Raw genomic sequence first — 20,795 nt, 5'->3', positions numbered from 1 at the left:
GATGCCGCCCGTCATTGATCATAATCCGCGTGTTCGCGAGTCATCGTAACCCAATTTTAATCACATACTTGGCAAGTTATAAAAAAAAATATACTTCGCAGAATAAATTCTTTAAACCGATATCGAAGCTGCGGTACGTGTCGTCAGAGATCGATATCTACACAATCTCGGTGAGTGAACTCAATATTCATTTATCGTAGCAAATTGCAATCAATGTGAAAAATTAGCTAAATAAAAAATTCCTTTCTTGAAAAAGAGAAAGAGAGAGAGAAGGAAGGGAGGGAAAGATATATATATATATATATATATATATATATATGTATATATATATATATATATATATATATATGTATATATATATATATATATATATATATATATATAGTATATTCGATAATATCTTTAATGATTAAAAAGGATCGTGATAAGAGACTAACGGAGAGTCGATAATAATTTCATAAATTTTAGATAATATGATAGTATCATAGACACACACATACACATTTTATCGCGATAAAAATAATTTTTAATAATTCAAATACCATCAACATAAATGTGCTGCTGACGTGAATTATGAAAAAGTTTAATGTATTTATTATATTGACTTCGTCACACATTTAATCGCCGAATGATTTCGGACGCGTGACTATGTCATTACATTAAATTATGAACGTGCGCACATAATATTATTTAATAGATAAGCTTACGCATTAAATATTCGCAAGAAAAATAACTAGAATACAATATCTAATTGTGAGATATAATTGGTGACAATCAAGTTTGATATCGCGAACTACACCGGATTAGGCATATTTGTCACCAAACACGTTCTCGAAGAGTGCAATTAATAATAGTTATTAAGAGAAATCAATTTTATCAAATATTAAGTATGTACTTCACAAACAAGATCATCTATGCTAAACTTTTACAAATGTTCTGAAATGATATCAACATAAATAACTACATGAAGAACTTCTATCTTAACTAAATAACTACATGAATATCTTCTATGTTAACTCTCTAAATAACTTTTATATAAAATTTATTATTTTTTTATTTTTGACACAAAAGTATATAACTTATTATAAAAACAAATCACTTAAAATTACTATAAGTATTATTATTATTTTATATTATTACTAATTTCAATATACCAGGAATGAATTTATATATTGAAAGACTTCAATTTGAATTGAGCTTATTTTTTTTTTATTTCTAAAGGCAATTTTTTATATTTATTTTTATAATATAACTTTTCTTTCACTTTTAAAGGAATTTTTCAATAAAAATATTGTTTCGTTAATAAGACTTAATAAGACTAAAAAAGTATTTTTCTTTTTGCTTTTATTTTTATATTTGTTTCATATTATTACCTTATTTTGTATGACTCACATTTTGAAATATATTAGCAATTTTAATAATCTTTTAATAGTTTTATTTTTTCCTAGTTATTAATAATATATATCATAAGAAATACATTTGCCAACATGGCTGATGATAATTAAAAACAATAATTACATAATGATAGTAATAGTATATTAGTAACTTACAAAATATTTAATAAATTTTAATGACGAAAATATTTAATGATGAGAACACATCGTGTTCTTAATAGAAAAATATTTTTAAAAATAGTCAATTTTTATTTTTTTATATAAAAATCTTAAGAATCTTATCTTAAGAATCTTATAAATTTTAAGAATTTCTAAGCTTTCCTTTAGATATGCATTTATACACATAGTAGGATCTAAATTGATATCATATCTTTTCAAATGACAAAACGAGCTGTCTCTCAATAAACGTCAAAGCCATAGTTTTCATTTGACTCATCAGTGTATTATAGGTATGTATAAAATGAAAATCGATTTAAAATTGAATAGTTTAAATTTTTCCTATAAATTCTCTATAAATTTCTATATCCTTTTAAAGCTGCTTGGTTTAGCGGTTAGATTTTCTCTTTTTCAATAAACAGTTAAATATAATTTAGTCAAATAATTTAATTCCTTTTTATGTTTAATCTATGGTAGTATTGACATTTTATCGTTTTAAATTATTAAAGTGCAGTCCTAAAATCTAAAAATAATGGAAATTATTTTTTTTACACAATTGTTAAGATAGTAAGACTTTACACAGTTTAATCTCACCATCTTGACTTCTTCAGCAATGTAATGTCAATATGCCGATAACATAGACTGAGAACGATTATGTATGTACATCATGACCACTCCAATAGAACTGATAATGATAAAGATAGTTAAATACACCATAAAATAGCAATTTTTATTTTTTTAAGATAAATTTAAAGGAAATATTCCTCGTAAAAAGAGTTTGCCTTTTCAATGAAACCTTCAGGATGATATAAAAATTCATCATTAACTATTTTAACAGTCTTATAATTATATAATTAGAACTTTAGATTCTTATCCTTTAAATAAAGAAAATTTACTATCCTTTTTAATTTTATCTATCGTATCCGTTTTGTCATATTAAATTTAATATTTCTGAGTCACTTGATTTTGTAGTTTTTTTTAGTTTATAATAAATAAAAGTTAAATATTAAATAAAAATTATCTATAACACAAATCATTAGATCATTAAATAAAACTTATAACTATAATACAAATACATAATTAAAAAATTAAAATAAAATTATCACGATGCGAATTTTGAATTTTATTTTTCCACAATTAAAACATATTCAGCAAAAAGATTACATATATAATTTATTATACATTTTGTAAATGGAAATGTTAGCTTTAGCTTCTTTTCCGTGGCATACATATTTTTTGAATAAAATAAATCCTTATTTTCTCAAAAGAGTACGTTTTCTTATATAAAAAGTTTTATTAAAAATTATTAAATAAAAAATTATAATTATATAATAATTAAGATTATTGCAATTAACGTATTGATTTCGCGAAATATTATTCACAAGTGTATATTATGATATGTTTTTTTCTTATACTTGCGACTTTTGATCCGATTCGAGATGATACGTGATCGTTAATCGTAAAATAAAAATGTCGGTCCATATCCAGTGACAAATATTATTAATTAATCATTAATTAATCATTATTAATTAATCATTACAATATCCACTCGAGACATTGTTGTCGTCGGATGTGCGTAATCGACGATTAAAATTACTCATAAAAACGATTTGTAATAAATCTTGCAAAAAAAAAATAAGCATCCGTTTTTATGCTAAACACGGTATTTCCCCGTTTTTTGACGGTCACAAAGTGACGTAAAATCAAACGATCCTAGCAAAAATATTAAGTCACATTTGCATGCACGGGATGTCGTAGACGTTAATATAATATTCATGGGTACGTACGACAACTTGTATATTCGTTAGATTAAGGAACGGATTAAAATTAACATAAACGTATACGTGTATGTACAGCAAAGTGTCATGTACAAATCGATTCTTGACTTGCTCTTCGGAACGTTCTCAAATGACAATCGCCTCAAGTAACCCAAAACTTAATTTAACGATTCGATGACGCAAACCGCTTGATCATCGCTTACGTCACATTTAAGTAATAATATCAACGTTCGTAATAATGGAGCAATCAAAGGTCTATGCAACCTATATTTCGACTACCAGAGATAATTAAAGATATAAGATTTGACCATTTTATTTTGCTAAAGATTTAGAGAAATTTTTCTATAAAATATCTTGAAGGTCTTTAAACAAGAATATTAGCAGAAATGTGAAGATTACACACATATTCAAAAAATGAATATTAGCATTAAACAATTGGTAACTTACATTTTCTTTTCTTCTAGATTATATATATATAATTTTATATTATATTTATTGAGACAAGAGGAAAATTCACGTTTATAAGTGATCATAACTTGTTGGTTGAATTTATAATTTCATTAAATATATTTTCAGTGAATATGTTTAATTGATAAATTCTCTTTTTTTATTTATTGATAATTTATATTAATTTTAATCTATTTAATTAAATTCTGCGTTTTAAACAGTTATATTCATCAAATCTTCTTTTTCCTTTTTCTTCTTTCTTTCCGGTTTTTCCATAGAATCACATAATATTTATTATATTTGTTATATTAATATATTATACTCTAAAAAGTATAATATAATAAATTTAATATATTAATATATATAATTAATATTAATTAATATTAATTACATATATTAATATATTATATATTTATTATATTATACTTTTAATAATTGATATATAATTAATTATATTAATATATTATATTTATTATATTTATTATATCAATATATAATACATTTTCCCTTGAAATAAATTCTTAATGACACTCTACCCCCTTCTCTTTTTCTCTCTCTCGCAACCAGCGATTCCCCATTCTATAATGGAGTGGAAGGAATTAATTTCTTCTGATTAATTTTCGAGACACTTGCTTATCGATTTCAGTGATTCACCTCAGGATCTAGCTCCCACTTACGACCGGCGTGATAGCGCACGTGCATAAGTCAGGTAGACACACGAATGTTCAACAAGGACAAGGAGAACTGACTACAATCGAGTCACGGCTTCCTTTTATCAGTCAAGCCTAACCGTTCGCCGCACGCAGACCGCATTTCCGTGTGAGAGCTCCGAGGAAAGAAACTCAGTTTTCTTCTCGTCTAGAGTGTACAATATACCTTAATAACGCTGGACAACCCCAAGTGCTTGAACTCATCGCGAGTGGTTATACGCGAGTCGCGGAAAAGGATTGAACTTTGGAGCGATAAAGCACTCGTGAGGGAATCGGAATCGAAGTCGTTGCTCCAATTTCTCCAATTGTCATTGCCATCGTTGTTGGCGAATTCGGAATTTTCCTTCAGAACGAAGACTCCATCAGTGAAAATCGACACGCTGGCGCAGATTCAATGTGAACTTTCTACGTAAGTATATTGATACGCGATATCTCGATAAGCTTCTCTTTTTTATCAGCAATTGATGTAATTTTGTAAGTTATTAGATATACTCAATAAGTATATCACAAGAATCAGATAAACAGCGATATAGCTGAAATTTATACGTTAAGTCCAAAGAAATTACTAGTTATATTGTCATTTATTTCGCGCGCAAAAGTGTCTATAAATCTTCACTTATATAGAAAAAATACTAAATTCCACCTTTCAAAATAAATAAAAAAATTTGATTTTGTACATATTTTAGGTAGAAATAGAATGAACGAATTTGTGTAATTTAATTAAAATGTGAGATATTATTAAAAGTGAGCCAATACATAGTCCAAAAATATGAAAACTTGTGAAAAAGTTGAGGTAGTAAAATTATATTTAAAAATTAATATTTCTAATAAATTTTTAAAAAGAAAAAGATATTATATATATATATTGCAACTACACTTCTCGTCTCTTAATAGAGTGCTTAATTATTATTTAATACATTTATTTATGATTATCAAAATTTTATGAAATATCTTGATAAGATGAAGAATTATATTTGCAGATTTCCAGACTTGTGTCAAAAACATGTGTACAAATTGAATGATTATCTCTTATGATATCATAATTTTTAATACGTACATTACTTTGAACAAAGTCTAAAGTAGAAATATTTTTTCAATCTTCTGTTTATAAGTGCGATTTGCTCGTAAGAAGATTACATCGTAGAAATATATCGTATATCGAATAAAATAATGTATCATGAGAATATATTGACGATATAATATTGAAGGTGTTAGAATTATATTAAGAACTTTGGCATATTAAAAGAAAAATTTACGGGTAATTAACATCAATAGTCTCTTATATTTAACACATTTATATATTTTATATTTTTTATATTTTTATATTTTTATATGTTTTGCAAGTATATATATTAATAAAAAGATCAAATCTGTTCTTTTTCAATATAAATATCTTTAAATCAAATACATATTATACTGTAACTATTGATAATAGCGTCAATATATTAAAAAACAAGGATTCTTCAAGGAGCTTTAATAAATGAAGATTTTGATGTTGAAGAAAATCAAAACAAAATTAACGAAAAAATAAGTAACAGTATTAATTATAATACAGATAAGAGAATTAAGATAAGATAAAGAAGTGAATAATAATTATGAAATAAGTGATTCAAATATAATGTTCTCGAAAATATTATGAACTAAAGATATAAATATTCAAAATATTTTAACAGGTAGAAAGTTTAAGAATTTTACATTAATAATTGTTGTTCAAATTTTAGTTATCCAAAAATATTACTTACATTATTGACAATTAAAGTACTTTCTAAAGTATATACTAATAATTATTTTTATTCAGAAAATTGTGATTATTATATCGTGTATTAGAAAAATACGATCCGAATCTTTAATATTATAAATATATATTGGAATAAATAATAGCAATAGCAATCTATCAAAATAATCAATTAATTCATTATTTATTTAGTCAATTATAAGATCATAGAATTACATTTTACAGATTATATATAATATCGTATATAATTGTATAATATAATATTAACTATAGGTATATCATATTTATTATTATTTATTATGTTTAGTAATCAATTTTAATTAATGATTGTCTCCAAATGGCAAACCTATATATAAATTATAAATCATTCACGCGGCTTATTTTGCTCGCTGTTTAAGTGTTAAATTCCTGTTTCCACGGATCAAAAACCGCAGAACTTTCTTAGGCAAATGATATACGTGTGTCCCTTCTCGCACACCCACGCATAATTCAATTCACGCGACACGTGCGATCAGATTATCGCGACACGACAGAGTCTATAGTTGCCCTCTATCAGTCCGGTGACGATCCCGCTGATTTTGCATATTGTATTACATATGAAGCATCAAGTCCGCGGGTTTTAGAGCAATGACTTGTCCAGTGTCTTCATAATTATTTTAATTATTCAACAAATAATTGTGTGTAAAGTATATAAGCTTCAGTTTAAGTTTTATCGTTTAAATCTACCTATCCTACTTACAATTAGATCGAAGGAGGAAAAAAGTATTATAATATAATAATAAATACAATAAATTTTTTTATAGAACTAAAAAAAGAAAGACTTCTTTAAAAGAATATTTATATATATTATTTATTATTTATTATTTATTTCTAAAAAATATTTCTTTACTAAAGTAAAGGAATATTTTATTAAAAAATTACATATTGTTTGATATATATTTTCTAAATAATATAAACATGTCTTTTTCTATTTAATAAAATATTTTTTTTAAAAAGTAATATTTAAAATGTAATATTTTAAATAAAGTATATACAAAGTATATTAATTACTTCGCATCTATTAAATATTAATAAAAAATACATCGAAAAGTTCTGAAATATTTTCTTCTACAATGCTTAAAAAAGAAATATGAAAGAAGACAATAAGTCTTCTCTATTCTGCATAATTACCGACTTATTATTAAGTAAATTATATTATACTACAATTATTATTAAATTATTTTAGAATTAAAAAGATATTTTTATATATGAAAATTAGTATAAAACACGGCTACTAAGATTATAAATATATTTGTTTCTGTCAGTTCAATTACTGACATAATCGCAACACAAGAGAATTCGGAATAGTGATTTTTTGAAACGGATAAATAAAAAATTGTTCTTTTATTTTTTTATTGTCTTTTATTTAAGTAACAAAATATAACATTAATATAGCTGTGTTTAGATACAAATATATCTGATTGTACAAAATCATACCGCGCCAATTTTCAGAGATCTGATCATATATATCTCATTATAGTTAAGAGATAGAGATACAAACTCTTAATTAAAATTTTGCATTAAAAATTTTTTAACAGGTGGAAACCTGTCACTGATAAGATTGCTACAATTTTATGGACGTCTTACGACGTAAAGACACATAATCTAAATTATTAGTCATTAGTTTACAATCGCTTCTGATTAGCAGGCGATCTTATTGCCGATAAATAAATTATGTCCGACGCCAGCAAACGTTCATATCAAACTATTGATTTTATAAAATTTTGTAAACTCTATGTTATAAACGTGAATAAAATTTAAACGTATTAGATTTCCACTTTTAAACAGGATCAAATTCAAACATTTGAAAATTATCCGATATTTTTAGTGAGCTTCTTAATTTGCATGTAAATGACATGTATAATTACGCAATTTTCGACTTTTTTTATTTTCTCTTGTCTTTTCCTTGATTTTTGTTAATAAGTTCAACAATTAATATTTTGTTTTAGTTAGGAAATATAAATAATGTAATTACAGTAAACTTCTCGACAGTTATGATTAACCCATTATTAAAGCTTCTAAAATCGCTAATATACATATCGTCGAGATAAAGCAACAAACAAGTTTTTAATTTATTTCTAAATAAATTATCATACTTTTTCAATTTTTGCAGATCTAAATTTGCGGAAATCGGCAGATCCGACGTGAAGTTGTCGCAAGTCGATCCTAAGGAGAGCAACGACATACCTTAGCAAATTCGGTATGCATATACATATATTAATTTTTATTGATATGAATATAATAGGAAAACATTAAAGATTTATACCACAAAACTTTTACGAAATTCTAAAATTTATCTAAATTATTTAATTACAGTTTCATCAATAACTATTCATTTTGTTTTATTTTTACAATATAAAACAAATAAATCATATGTCGCATAATATTCGCTTTGTTATTATAATATGTCTAGCGTTTTTTGTCATTTCTTGTAAAATGAAATTTCTTGTAAAAATAACAACATTAATTCTCAAACAAAGCGTCGTACCACACAAAGAGAGAGAAAGATTTCAAATTATCACATATTTAAATTTAAATTTAACTCTCACGGAGGCGTGATCGAATTTGATATAGCGCTGCTATATAAGTTTCCAATAAAATTAAATTAATATGTCCAATTAAATTAACATAGATAATTATTATTTTTAATAGAATTCTTTAAAATTATTATTTCTTTATATAAATAATTTTATATATTTTTATTTTAAACTGTTCTCTTATTATTAGAATTCTTTAAGATTATTATTTTTTTTTAAATATAATTCTTTATATATCTTTATAATAGATAGATATTATTATGACTCATATTCGAATTAAAGCGAACACAAACTACGGAAGCTCGAACGCGTTTATCAATTGTTTTTAATAAAAAATGCGGAATGGAATATACTGTCGATTAAAGAGAGAGAGAAACGGTAGAAAATGTTACAAGCAAACAAAGATCGCTCGGCAATCCTTGCGTTAAAATTTATAACATCTATATTTTCCACCACGTGTTCGAACCTTGGCATTAAGGGCTGAGCAAAGATAAAAAACTAATAAAAAGAGAAAAACAACTCTTGGACGACCCGCCTTATTGAATCCAATCGATTATCAGTTAGTGCTTCAATGTCGACTCCACGGTTTCGATGAATCTTCCTGCTCTACCTTGGGTTCCTGCCCAAGTTAGCGAGAAACACACCATACTGAACCCGATCGACTATTAGCACATTTCAACGTCAACTCCAGAGTTTCGACGATTCTTCCTGCTTTATCTTGAACCCTATCTTTTGCCCAAGTTATCAAGCGATATATCATATTGGATTCAATCAATTTCTTTTGAAGTGGTATCCCTTATCTGCATGACTTCCGGGTGACATTCTGGAGGTCTTCGGACAAGAGGGGCTTATCTACCGTGGACTCCCCCCCCCCCCATCGTTCCCTAAAAGACTTTTCAAATCCTTGCCTCGGCATTCGCTATCGATAAGGAAACCAAGGATCATTTCTGCTTAAAACGAGTCGTTTTCTCTCAAACGTTTTCGGAAAGGCGAAACCTTTTTTTAATCCCACTTTTTGAAGTCAAAGTTGCTCGCTTCGATTTTTTGGGCAATAAGGGATCACTCGTTTTTGCATACATTGCTCGCGTTCGAAAATTCGCCTGCGCGAAACTTCTCGTACGTGCAAAAATTTCTTGTATTGTGCTAATTAAATATATCTCCATTGTTACTATTAAGCGAATACCTTATTATGTTCAGAAATGCGTCCTCTCTCGTTCACGCGGTAGCTTCAATTGTAATTATCGATCCAACTTTTTTTTTCGGAAATATTGTTGCGTTTCTTTATATAATCTTCAGGATTTTAAGTATTAAACGAATGATGGAAAATATTTTATATTCTGCCTCGCCATTAGAGTTCCGTCTAATTGAATTATTGGATTTTAGATATGGTCGCTTTTCCGGACTCGCGTACTAATTCAGTGTTGTTGAACGGCATAGAAATAACAGTGCCGAATAACAGCAACAGTAGCAGCAATGACAATCTAACCGACGACAGCAGAAGAGTCAAGGATCAGGCCTTTACATTATCTCGTGTCACAATGCCGGGCGGTAAGAATAACTACGCATTGAAATTCGACAATGTGGACAAAATCGATGACAGGAAGTTAAACACGGAGAACAACATCAATGCGGAACCTGTCGTTATGAAAAAAATCGCTGGTAAGAAATATACACAAACTGTTAATTTAACTAATAGTTATAACTCCACGTGCAAATAAGCGCAAAAGTAGATATTACAGAAATTAAATTGATTAAATGAAAAATCCGCAATACATAATTGACAGATAATTTCGTATATTTAAAATGTACTTAAAATGAAACGACTCACTAATTAACTTATCAACTTACGCAATTTTTTTTCATTTATTGCTTTAGTATTTTGTTTTTCTCTGCATCTTCTCATCTTTTTTAAAATATCGTAATAATTAAAGGCAAGCGTAAAAATTACGTTACAAAAAAATAATACGTAATTTATTAATAATAATAATTCTTTAATTAAAAATAATTTATTAATATTAAATATATTATATTAATATTAATAATATTATATTAATATTAATAATATTAATATTATTAATATTAACATTAATAATATTATTAATATTAATATTATTATTAATATTATTAATATTATTATTAATATTATTAATATTATTAATATTATTAATATTAACATTAATAATATTATTAATATTAATATTATTATTAATATTATTAATATTATTATTAATATTATTAATATTATTAATATTATTAATATTAACATTAATAATAATAAAAGGTAACAAAATTAGTCGACCAAACTAGCAAGAAATATATTTATGTGAAAATCACGACGTTTGGACCATATGGTTGTGGTCCTTATCAAGTGACAATAAATTTCGTGTAGAATATAAAGCTCACAAATCAATCATCATAAATGTCCATTATTAAAAGACTTAATTTGTCAAATTTGAAAGAGAGAAACTGTCATGTTGTTTCACATATTCGTCAATGCATTGTATGGACATTTATGATGATTGATTTGTGAGCTTTATATTCTACACGAAATTTATTGTCACTTGATAAGAACCACAACCACATGGTCGAAACGTCGTGATTTTCAAATAAATATATTTCTTGCTAGTTTGGTCGACTAATTTTGTTACCTTTTATTTTTTCTTCGACTAGCGACTCAAAAGTATTTTAATTATTATTAATAATAATAATATAGATATAAATAGTAATAGTAATTTTATAATAATACGCGTACATTATAAAAAATAACAACGTAAAATAATACGAATTTATTTGACACATTATGACGGTCAGAATTTTGTACAATTAGCAAATGTCACTATTGCGCGTTTACTTTAAGACACGAAATTCTGCACTTGTAGTAAGCGAACAAACTAATTATCGTCGCGACGTGACAAATCGTTCGCGGATATGGTGGGGGAAAAGGTCGCTCGGTATACACAATGACGATTATAATAACGACGCGCAAAGTGTGTGACTGTCCGACTCTTATTTAATTCGCCGATCCTTCTCATGACCATCAGAATTCAGAATACCATGAATTTGTGACGGTTTATAATCTCGATGCGAGGGAAGAGCGCGTTCAGTGATCGTGTTTTGTTTCGTTCGCGCCACCTCCGCGAAATACAAGTGTGTGTTTAGACGAGGACGTATACAGATGATGACAATGCGGAAATGTTGATAGTCACCTAAAGACCTATATGTGTGACAGTGAGTTTTTCCTTCTTCCTTCTAGCTCTCCTGTGAATCGATCAAAAAGGTGAAAGAAATTTTAACGAAGAGTTTAAGAAGTTTACAAAAACGGATAATTAGGGATAGAAAAAAATTACATGTTTCAATTAAACTTTTTAATTCCTTCATTTTTTAAATTATATAATTAATCCCCAAATCTCAAGGTGATACTTGTCAAGTTTAATCGATAAATTCCATTATATTTTAATTACGATCTAAATACAAAGTTAAAAAAAATATAAGAATAGTGACTTTCCAAGAATAGTTTATTTTTACATACTATATAATTGAAAATAAATCAATTTTTTTTTCAAATTGCTTCATTACGTCACAATTTTGAGAAATTTACAATTAAGATTGTAAAAAAGTAACGATTTTAACATATTTTGTTAACATATAACATGTGACGTGTTGTTGAAGTTTTATCGTAATCGAAATTAACAATAAGTATAATGTTAGCATTTTCAATCTTTAAAGAAAATTTATTATATCGATTATGTATAATAAGGTATTCATGTTTAAATATGTGGATTCTATTCTACGAAAAAATTGCGAATCAAATCATTGAGAATCTACCAATAGTTTTCAATTATATTTCTTAAAACTTAAGAATATTTTAGATGAACCCTTGAATACTGATTCGATATCAAAATTGATAAATTTAAAACAGAATTAATATAAATGTCAAATTTAAAGAATATGTATTGATTTTTTGTAAAAATATATGTATATATAAGATATCTCATTTTAATTAATAGTCAAATATTGCTAAAATTATGATTGTCTACTCTAATTTTATCTCGAATTTTAACTAAAATCATTTTTCAAGGTTATTTAATGGTCAAACTAATTTGTTTAAATGGAGAACCATCTTATTTTTTATATAAATCCTCGCAATATTTGGTATAAAAAATTATAAGGATAGGATAGCCAGAAAGTAAATAGTTACGAGATTATGACACTTTAATATAATATAATTTTACATAAAATACTTTGACAATTGTAAAAGAAAGTTATTCTTTGTTGAACACTTGTGTTATTTAAAGAATACAGATAACAAATTCTATGTCAATATTCCTGAATATTCAATGAAAAACTACATAATATGTAACGCTTGCTTGACAGCGGGTTTAAAAATAACCAACGTACAAAAAGACAAGAAGGACATGTCTGGCGCTGGTGACGGAAATGGATCTCTTTCCAGCGGTAGTTCAATAGTGACAATTTCATCAGTTGCCACTTCGGATCCTGATCCGGACTTTAGTAAAGTCCCAAACGGACACGGGGACAAAAGGGACATCAGAAATGAGAAATGGTATCACACGATTCTTCAGGTCTCGGTGCCCTTTTTTATCGCTGGTTTAGGCACTATCGGTGCTGGTCGCGTTCTCACTTCAGCAAAGGTAAGGACTCTCTTTTAATAAAGTAAGACTCGAATCGTTTATCTTTTGTCTCAAACTGTCTCCTTATCGACGAGGTATTTGTCATTGTCCAAAGATAAAGAAACAACTATTATCAAGGAAAAATATATCGAAGTCGGTTTCTACCTGAATGTTTATCGAGTCCGTTGCACTTATCGATCGTGCAAATAGGATATCTTGTATCGCTCTTTACAGCGCGATTGTATAAGTATTTTCTCGAATATATAATATTATTCACATTTTTAAATTTCAACAAAGATTTTGAAGGATCTAAGATCGTTAACATGAATAAAAAAATTGAACGAGTTAACTGAAAGTGAAATAATACTGCAAGAATTTTTATATTAATTTTGAGTTAGCCTTTTATATAAAACGAATAAATATATTCGAATAATAATAAGTCAATTCATAACTTCATATAAGTTCTTTCTCTTTCGTTAATAATACATGTTTAAATATAAATATTCTGCGAATAATTCAATATTTTTTGAAATATAATTAAATAACAGGTTTTTTTTTATGACTTTAAATTTGTTTTAAATTACTCTTTTGATTATAGAATTTCTTTTTAAACTCAGTTAATGCAATATTTAATTTTAAACGTGAGAAATGTAGATAAAAATAATTTTTCTCAAATGTTTCTTTCAAAGATTAAAGTTAAAAAGTTATATTACTTTCGTTGCTTTTATGTAGCCACAAAAAATATACGATATTTTCATAGTAATTATAAATAATATCATTTATTTATAAGAATTATCTAGATATACAATCTTATAATGTATACCGTATATATGTATAATATTGTATAGTATATTTTATATATTTTTATATTTTATATATTGTATATATTTTATTTTATTTTTATATATTTTATATATTTTATTCCATATATATATTTATATATTTAATATATTTTAATTTATATATTTTATTTTATTTTTATATATTTATATATTTTATTTTAAAAATATAAATAAATAAAGAGACAACCCTGGATAGTTGTGCAAATAATATAAATTTATTGTAATAAAATTGAACGTTTTAGCCTACATTAGACCATCTTCAGCAATACAATATAGGAATTTTCAGTCAAAGATGGTAGCCAGAAACCGAAAGAAATTGTTCTTAATGTTCAGGAATATATATATTTAACAATTTCTTCCACCTTTGAGACTGGAAAAATCTTGTACTGTATTGCTGAAGATGGCCTAATATAGGCCAAAACATTCAATTTTATTACAATAAATTTATATTATTTGCATGACTATCCAGCATTGGATAGCTCCTTAGTCCTTTATGTATTTATATTATATGTATTTTTAATTTTAATTCATATAAGCCTTTTATGTTTACGTCACATTTATTTTATATATTTTATATATTTTATTCCAACTTTTGCACATTTACAGAACTCGCCGGCTTTCGTAAAAGTTCCTCAGTTGTTGATTCTGACTACGGCGTTGCAAGGTCTAAAGGGTAATCTCGATATGTGCTTGGCGTCGCGTTTGTGCACTCAAGCAAATTTAGGCAACATGAAGTGCCGGCGGGAGATCGCAAAGATGATCATCGGTAACATCGCTCTGGTCCAAGTCCAAGCGATAGTCGCGGCCCTCTGTCTGTCCGTATTTGGAATGGGCGTAGGCGCCATGAACGGGAACGGCTTCGTCTGGAATCGCGCGTTGCTCTTGGCGGTCTCGTGCATGTGCACGGCAACCAGTTCCTGCTTTATCTTAGGTAAACCATCCTCTCGCCGCTCGGTGTGCTTATTAAACACATTGATTAATGAACGCCACTTACACGCTTGCTCCTCGATGAATCGACACTTGTGTAAGGTAATCTATTCGCCATTTATCAGCAATTAACATTAATAATGATTGCTATCATATAGCTCGGTCACGCATTATACTAACAGATGTTATCCTTTTTTTTATGCATTTTTCTGCTTCATAAACCTTGTTGATCTAGCAAAATATTATGCGAATTATATAATTTATCTATATCATTTTTGTGTACTGGCATTCTAAATTCATAATTCATGCTATTTATTATTGACGTTTCACATTTTTCTCTTTTATTTACAATATCTTGACGAATCTTCAAATATAATCAATCCTTAAGAAAATTTATTTTTAATGATTTACAAAATGGATCTTGAAATGGATCTCATTGGAAACACAATGTCAGCACAGAATTTTATCAAATTATGTAATCATTAAATATATTATTATTAAAGCAAATATAATTTGACTAAGCAATTTATTATATATATTTATGTCTTTACATATTTATAACTAATTATAATATAATATTATTTAATTATAGTATTAAATATTATAATTAAAAAATAATTTGTTATAATATTACATACATATAATATTAAATATTATAATATGTATAATTATATAATATTTATTTTACAATTTCATAAGTTTTAAATTACTTCTCTTCATTTTATTACTCTTCCTTTCTTACAACTCTTTTTTATTATTCTTTAAATTATAACATTTGACACTTATAATAATATGTAAATCCGTATTAAATCGAAATCTAAATTGTTGACAAATTATTATATATTTCCTTCATAGATTTTGTCATGATTGCCGTAATCATGATATCCTATCGATTCAAAATGAATCCGGACAATCTAGCAACTCCTTTGGCTGCATCTATCGGTGACGTCGTATCCATTAGCATTCTCTCAGAGATTGCCTCACTACTCTACCTTAGGCTGGACGCCGAAATATGGGTGCTATACGTCGTCCTCGGGATTTTTTTGGTGCTCTTGCCATTTTGGATCTTAATCGTATTAAGAAATAAATACACGAAGAGTGTGTTGAAGTCCGGCTGGATTCCTATTCTATCCGCTCTTCTGATCAGTGGGTTAGTCTAAAGTCTCTAAAGTGACATATTATATCACACAAATACACACACACACACACAAACAATTCTATATTTCAAGTTATGTAAATATGTTAATAATTAATATATGTATAATTAATTTGATTATTAATTTATATAATTTGTATTATATGTACAATTCGATTATTATGCAGTGTCTCAAAATTAGCGAATCACCTGTTAATGGGAGATTCCTAAAATTATTTGGAAACAATTTTTCCTCAGCAAAAATATCAAGAGAGGTCATTATTTTTTACAAGTTTCCAATTTTTGCCATCATGTATCTTTGTAACTAAGCCTTAAATTAAAATTCTATTAAAGTAAATTCTACTTGAAATTAACTGAAGAATGTGGTTTTGTTAATATTTTATTTCCACAAAGCTTAGTTTGCAAAAAATCCTTTATTTTCAATCACTTATTATAACTCGAAAATTATTGGTGCATCGACATTTTTGCTGATTGTGAGAAAAAATCGTCTCCAAATAACTTTAGGAGTTTTCTAAATTAACAGATGATTCGCTAATTCTGGGATACCCTGTATATCGCTTAATTGTTTTTATATATTTTATGTAATTATGTTATTATATTTCATCTTTAGTGGAGGTGGATTAGTTCTTGAGAAAATGGTTGATTCTTATAAAGGATTTGAAGTTTTCCAACCAGTTATTAACGGAATTGGCGGCAATTTAGTGTCGGTGCAATCGTCTCGAATGTCAACTATGTTACATCAGTCCACCATCATGGGAATTTTACCGCCACACGGAAAAATTTGGATATTTCCGTGGGCAGCTCTCTTCGTAGGATGTATGTATAATTCTATATAAGGGAAAATATTTTTTTTCTCTTATTGACGCGATTTATTTAAAATGTTCTTTTCTTTGCAACACTATAAAATTTTTATTCCAATATTTTTGTTTTGTTTGAAACTATTAAACATGACACAACTGACATATTTTTTAATAACTTAATTTTTTATAACTTTTCGCATCTTGTTTTTTATTTATTCTTCTTTCTTATTCAGAGGAAAAAATGGATAAAACTCTTTCTGAATAAAACTTTTTTAACATAGGAATTTCCCCGTGCAATATCTGACAGTTTTTCTTCCTTATAAACAGCGCCATATGCAAAAATCGCTAGATTACTCATTGCTATGGCAATTCCTGGACAACTGATTTTTGTTTTCATCGCCGATGTATTAAATCCGGCCAATTGTACGATACATCCATATTTCGTAATCTCCTACATAATCGCTTCCGTGTTACAGGTAAGTTAGGCAATGCTTGTTTCAATTTAAGGTGCTTTCCAGTAACGAAACACAGTCATATACGTCGATTTGTAACTGGAACGTTACTTAGCTTTTTTACTTTACCAGCAAAATGCAGATCAGTCACAATATATAGCTTTTTCAAAGATCTAAATTTTTTTTAGTTTTTTTACTTTATCGCCAGAGTACAGGCTAGTCACTTTACATAGCTTCTTCAAAGTTTTAAGTTTTTTTTTTAATTTACCTCTGCTTGCTTACTTTCAGAATATTACTCCATAAAAAAAAATGGTATCAAATATTGGTATCCATTTATGTATCGTAGTTGAAAAGCATTGTATTACACAGTGTCATCACTTACTTTGCTGAAAAGCACCCTTCTTCTATTTTAAATGAAAAATAAAATCGCAATAAAATTTCCTTATTCTTTCAGGTAATGATTTTGTTGTACGTAGCACACATAATCATTCACGCAATGTGGAGGTACAAAATCGATCCTGATAACTCGGCGATTCCCTATTTGACGGCATTAGGTGATCTCAGTGGATCTCTGCTCTTGGCGTTGGCCTTTTTCTTCATATACTCGATTAATCGACCATATTGTGCCGGGAAATGATGAAATATAAAATGCAAATCGATTTAGAATCAAAACAGGTACAAATGCAATGCGAAGAATTTTTAACGATGGCTAAGTTTGTCATTGTGAGACGTTAAAATCGTTGATTGAATGGTTGAGCTATCGACACAATTCGAATGACTAAAAATGGCGCTTTTTAAATGCACAAAGTCGAGCGAGATATCATATACAGATAATAATGATCAAATAATACTAAGAAATAAAACAAAATACTCATTGTCAAATTACAGAATATATATATATATATATATATATATATATATATATATACACACAAATAATATATATTCTGTATAGATATCTACATATATTCTATATATTTGCTATTAATTCTAAAAGAGAAACAAGGAAAGAGATAGAATTATTGATTTTTTAACTATTTGTTAAAAGTGCGATTTTTTTATACATCACGTATTTTTCTCGCATAGAACAGAGAACTTCTTGCAAATCGACAAAAACCTAATCAAATTAGAAGCAAACAGAAATTTTTAAAAATCTTAAAAAATTTTAAAACATTTTAAATTTCTGAAATATACTCTAAAAACTTGAAAGATAAAGAGAGAGAAAGAGAAACATAAATTTTTAAGATACCGTTAAAGCATCCCTTTGCGTTTTAGATATTTATATAAGTACTTGCAATGCTTGACGAGAAATAAACAGATTTAGAGGAAGCATGGTGATGTGTTTTAACTTTAAGCGATAATGATCGTAATTTATAGTACGATGGTGAAGAATCATGAATAAGCGAATATCGTCGTCAAGGATTCCGTATTGTCCATCTAAAAAGATATATTGCAAGATATTCGAAATGTTTGTTCTGTTGTAAACGAATAAGACATTATTTAATTGTGCAATCATATAACTATACACAACGCAATTACAATTCAATTAAAGCAGTGATTTAACTGCCTAGTATTAAAACAAATGCTGATTGTCATTCCTCGCCACTGTCTATATTTCTTATTTAATTGCGCAATACGGTCTTCGGGACACGCTTTACGTAATGCTCGGACAATGCCAAGTAATTAGACTGCATCAATTATTTGTTGTTAAATACACGCAAGAAATTCGCATTTCAAATATTCATTCTTAACCTGTTAATAAGCGTCATAGTAAAGAAAATATTTTACATTAGTTGGGGAGATTATTTTTATCAGAATTTAATTTAATATTTTTTAATTATAATAATAAAAAAAGCATTAGGATATAAAATTATAAAAAGATTGCAATTAATATTTAAAATATTAAAATCGTGCGGAATTTGAACTTACTAAAATTATTTATGAAGATATTTTTAGGAATGGGTTATTCTTAAATATTTATCAAAATACATACATATATTTCTATTTAAAGTAAGTTAAATATATTTTTTCCTATATATATTTTAGTTATATATATTTTTTCAAATAATTTCAAGCATTGAAATTATTTGAAAAAAATTAACGATCATGATTTTAATCTTGCATTGATCTGATAGAAATTATATTCGTTATTTTGATGGAATTTAACAAGTCCAAGCACAATTTTAGCCAAGAAAATAATATAACTATACATAGATGCTAACTGCTAACTTTATGAATTTATATTTTTTTACGATATGCTAAATTAGAATACAAAAAATTAAAATAATTCAAGCAAATAATACTCTATTGAGTACAAAATAATTGTATATAAAATTTTCAAGCCAGTTCTTCAGCAAACGATTATTTCTCGATCATTTGTTATTTTATTTGTCCTTTTAGTATTCTTATCAAAAATATATTTTATTTTTCCCAATAGAAAATATTTTTTACTCAAAATATTTTTACTTTATGATTAGCGAGTTTTTAAATAGTATATGTTGTATTTTCATGAATATAGTAGTCTAAATGAATCAAGTTTAAATAATATTATAGTTGTGTGTGCGACACAGACAATACATTATTTTCAAAATCTATTTAGAAAGATTGTAACCGAAAAATGTATTTCATGTATCGTGTAAAGCATCACGTATCCTGTACGAAAAGCTACGGCAATCTCATTACTAACACAAAATAATTGTACGTGAAGTTTCAACCAATTGCGCAGATAATGAGTTTTTAAATAACAAAGCGCGAAATATACAGGATGTCCCAAAATGTTTGGGACTAAATTCGTGTGCAGATAGAGCGAAATAAATTGAGTCGAAAAGTACTCTACCATTTTGCAATTTTTGCAATAGTTAACGAATTATTAATTATTAAAAATCGCCGTATTAGCCCGGCCTACTGTCAAATGTAAGCGCGCGGCAAGATGCGGCTGCCCAGTGATCTATTCTACTTTTGCTTTAATTCTACTTTTGCTATGCAGACTATTCAAAGGCTATCTTGTTGCATTTTTGATACTTTTTCAAGATTTGTAAGGAATAATAAATAAGCGGCTTATGCTATTTTAAAAATATCCTCGGGACATTCTATTATATTTTAAAATCATATACACAGATGTCCATAAGACGTCGTCATTTTTTAAATGCTTAATGCATCTATAATTAAACTCAAATATTTTACACGTTATT

General features: G+C 27.1%; 1 protein-coding gene across 4 annotated transcripts; it reads left to right on the top strand.

Annotated features, from left to right (window-relative positions):
- LOC145940595 (solute carrier family 41 member 1) lies at positions 1-19,552 on the top strand. 4 transcript variants are annotated; one of them, XM_083045924.1, is made up of 10 exons: positions 1-170; positions 4,422-4,894; positions 8,373-8,459; positions 10,180-10,455; positions 13,171-13,448; positions 14,876-15,200; positions 16,052-16,346; positions 16,963-17,168; positions 17,480-17,628; positions 18,059-19,550. In XM_083045924.1, the coding sequence occupies exons 4-10, from the start codon at positions 10,182-10,184 to the stop codon at positions 18,239-18,241; spliced, it is 1,710 nt and encodes a 569-aa protein (XP_082902050.1). In that variant the 5' UTR covers positions 1-170; positions 4,422-4,894; positions 8,373-8,459; positions 10,180-10,181; the 3' UTR covers positions 18,242-19,550. The 4 variants fall into 4 exon arrangements, with proteins under 4 accessions (XP_082902050.1, XP_082902051.1, XP_082902052.1 ...); XM_083045925.1 differs by lacking the exon at positions 1-170 and having other exon boundaries at positions 4,369-4,894; XM_083045926.1 differs by lacking the exons at positions 1-170; positions 4,422-4,894; positions 8,373-8,459; positions 10,180-10,455 and adding an exon at positions 11,485-12,024 and having other exon boundaries at positions 18,059-19,552.
- Positions 19,553-20,795: the final 1,243 nt, after the last annotated feature.

The sequence above is a fragment of the Prenolepis imparis genome, unplaced genomic scaffold (genome assembly GCF_030444845.1).
Source record: "Prenolepis imparis isolate NDT839.2.m4 unplaced genomic scaffold, iyPreImpa1.0 SCAF_9, whole genome shotgun sequence".
Taxonomy (NCBI): Eukaryota; Metazoa; Arthropoda; class Insecta; order Hymenoptera; family Formicidae; genus Prenolepis; species Prenolepis imparis.
Note: the sequence above shows the minus strand (reverse complement) of the source record. Positions and strands in the feature narration are given on the sequence as shown.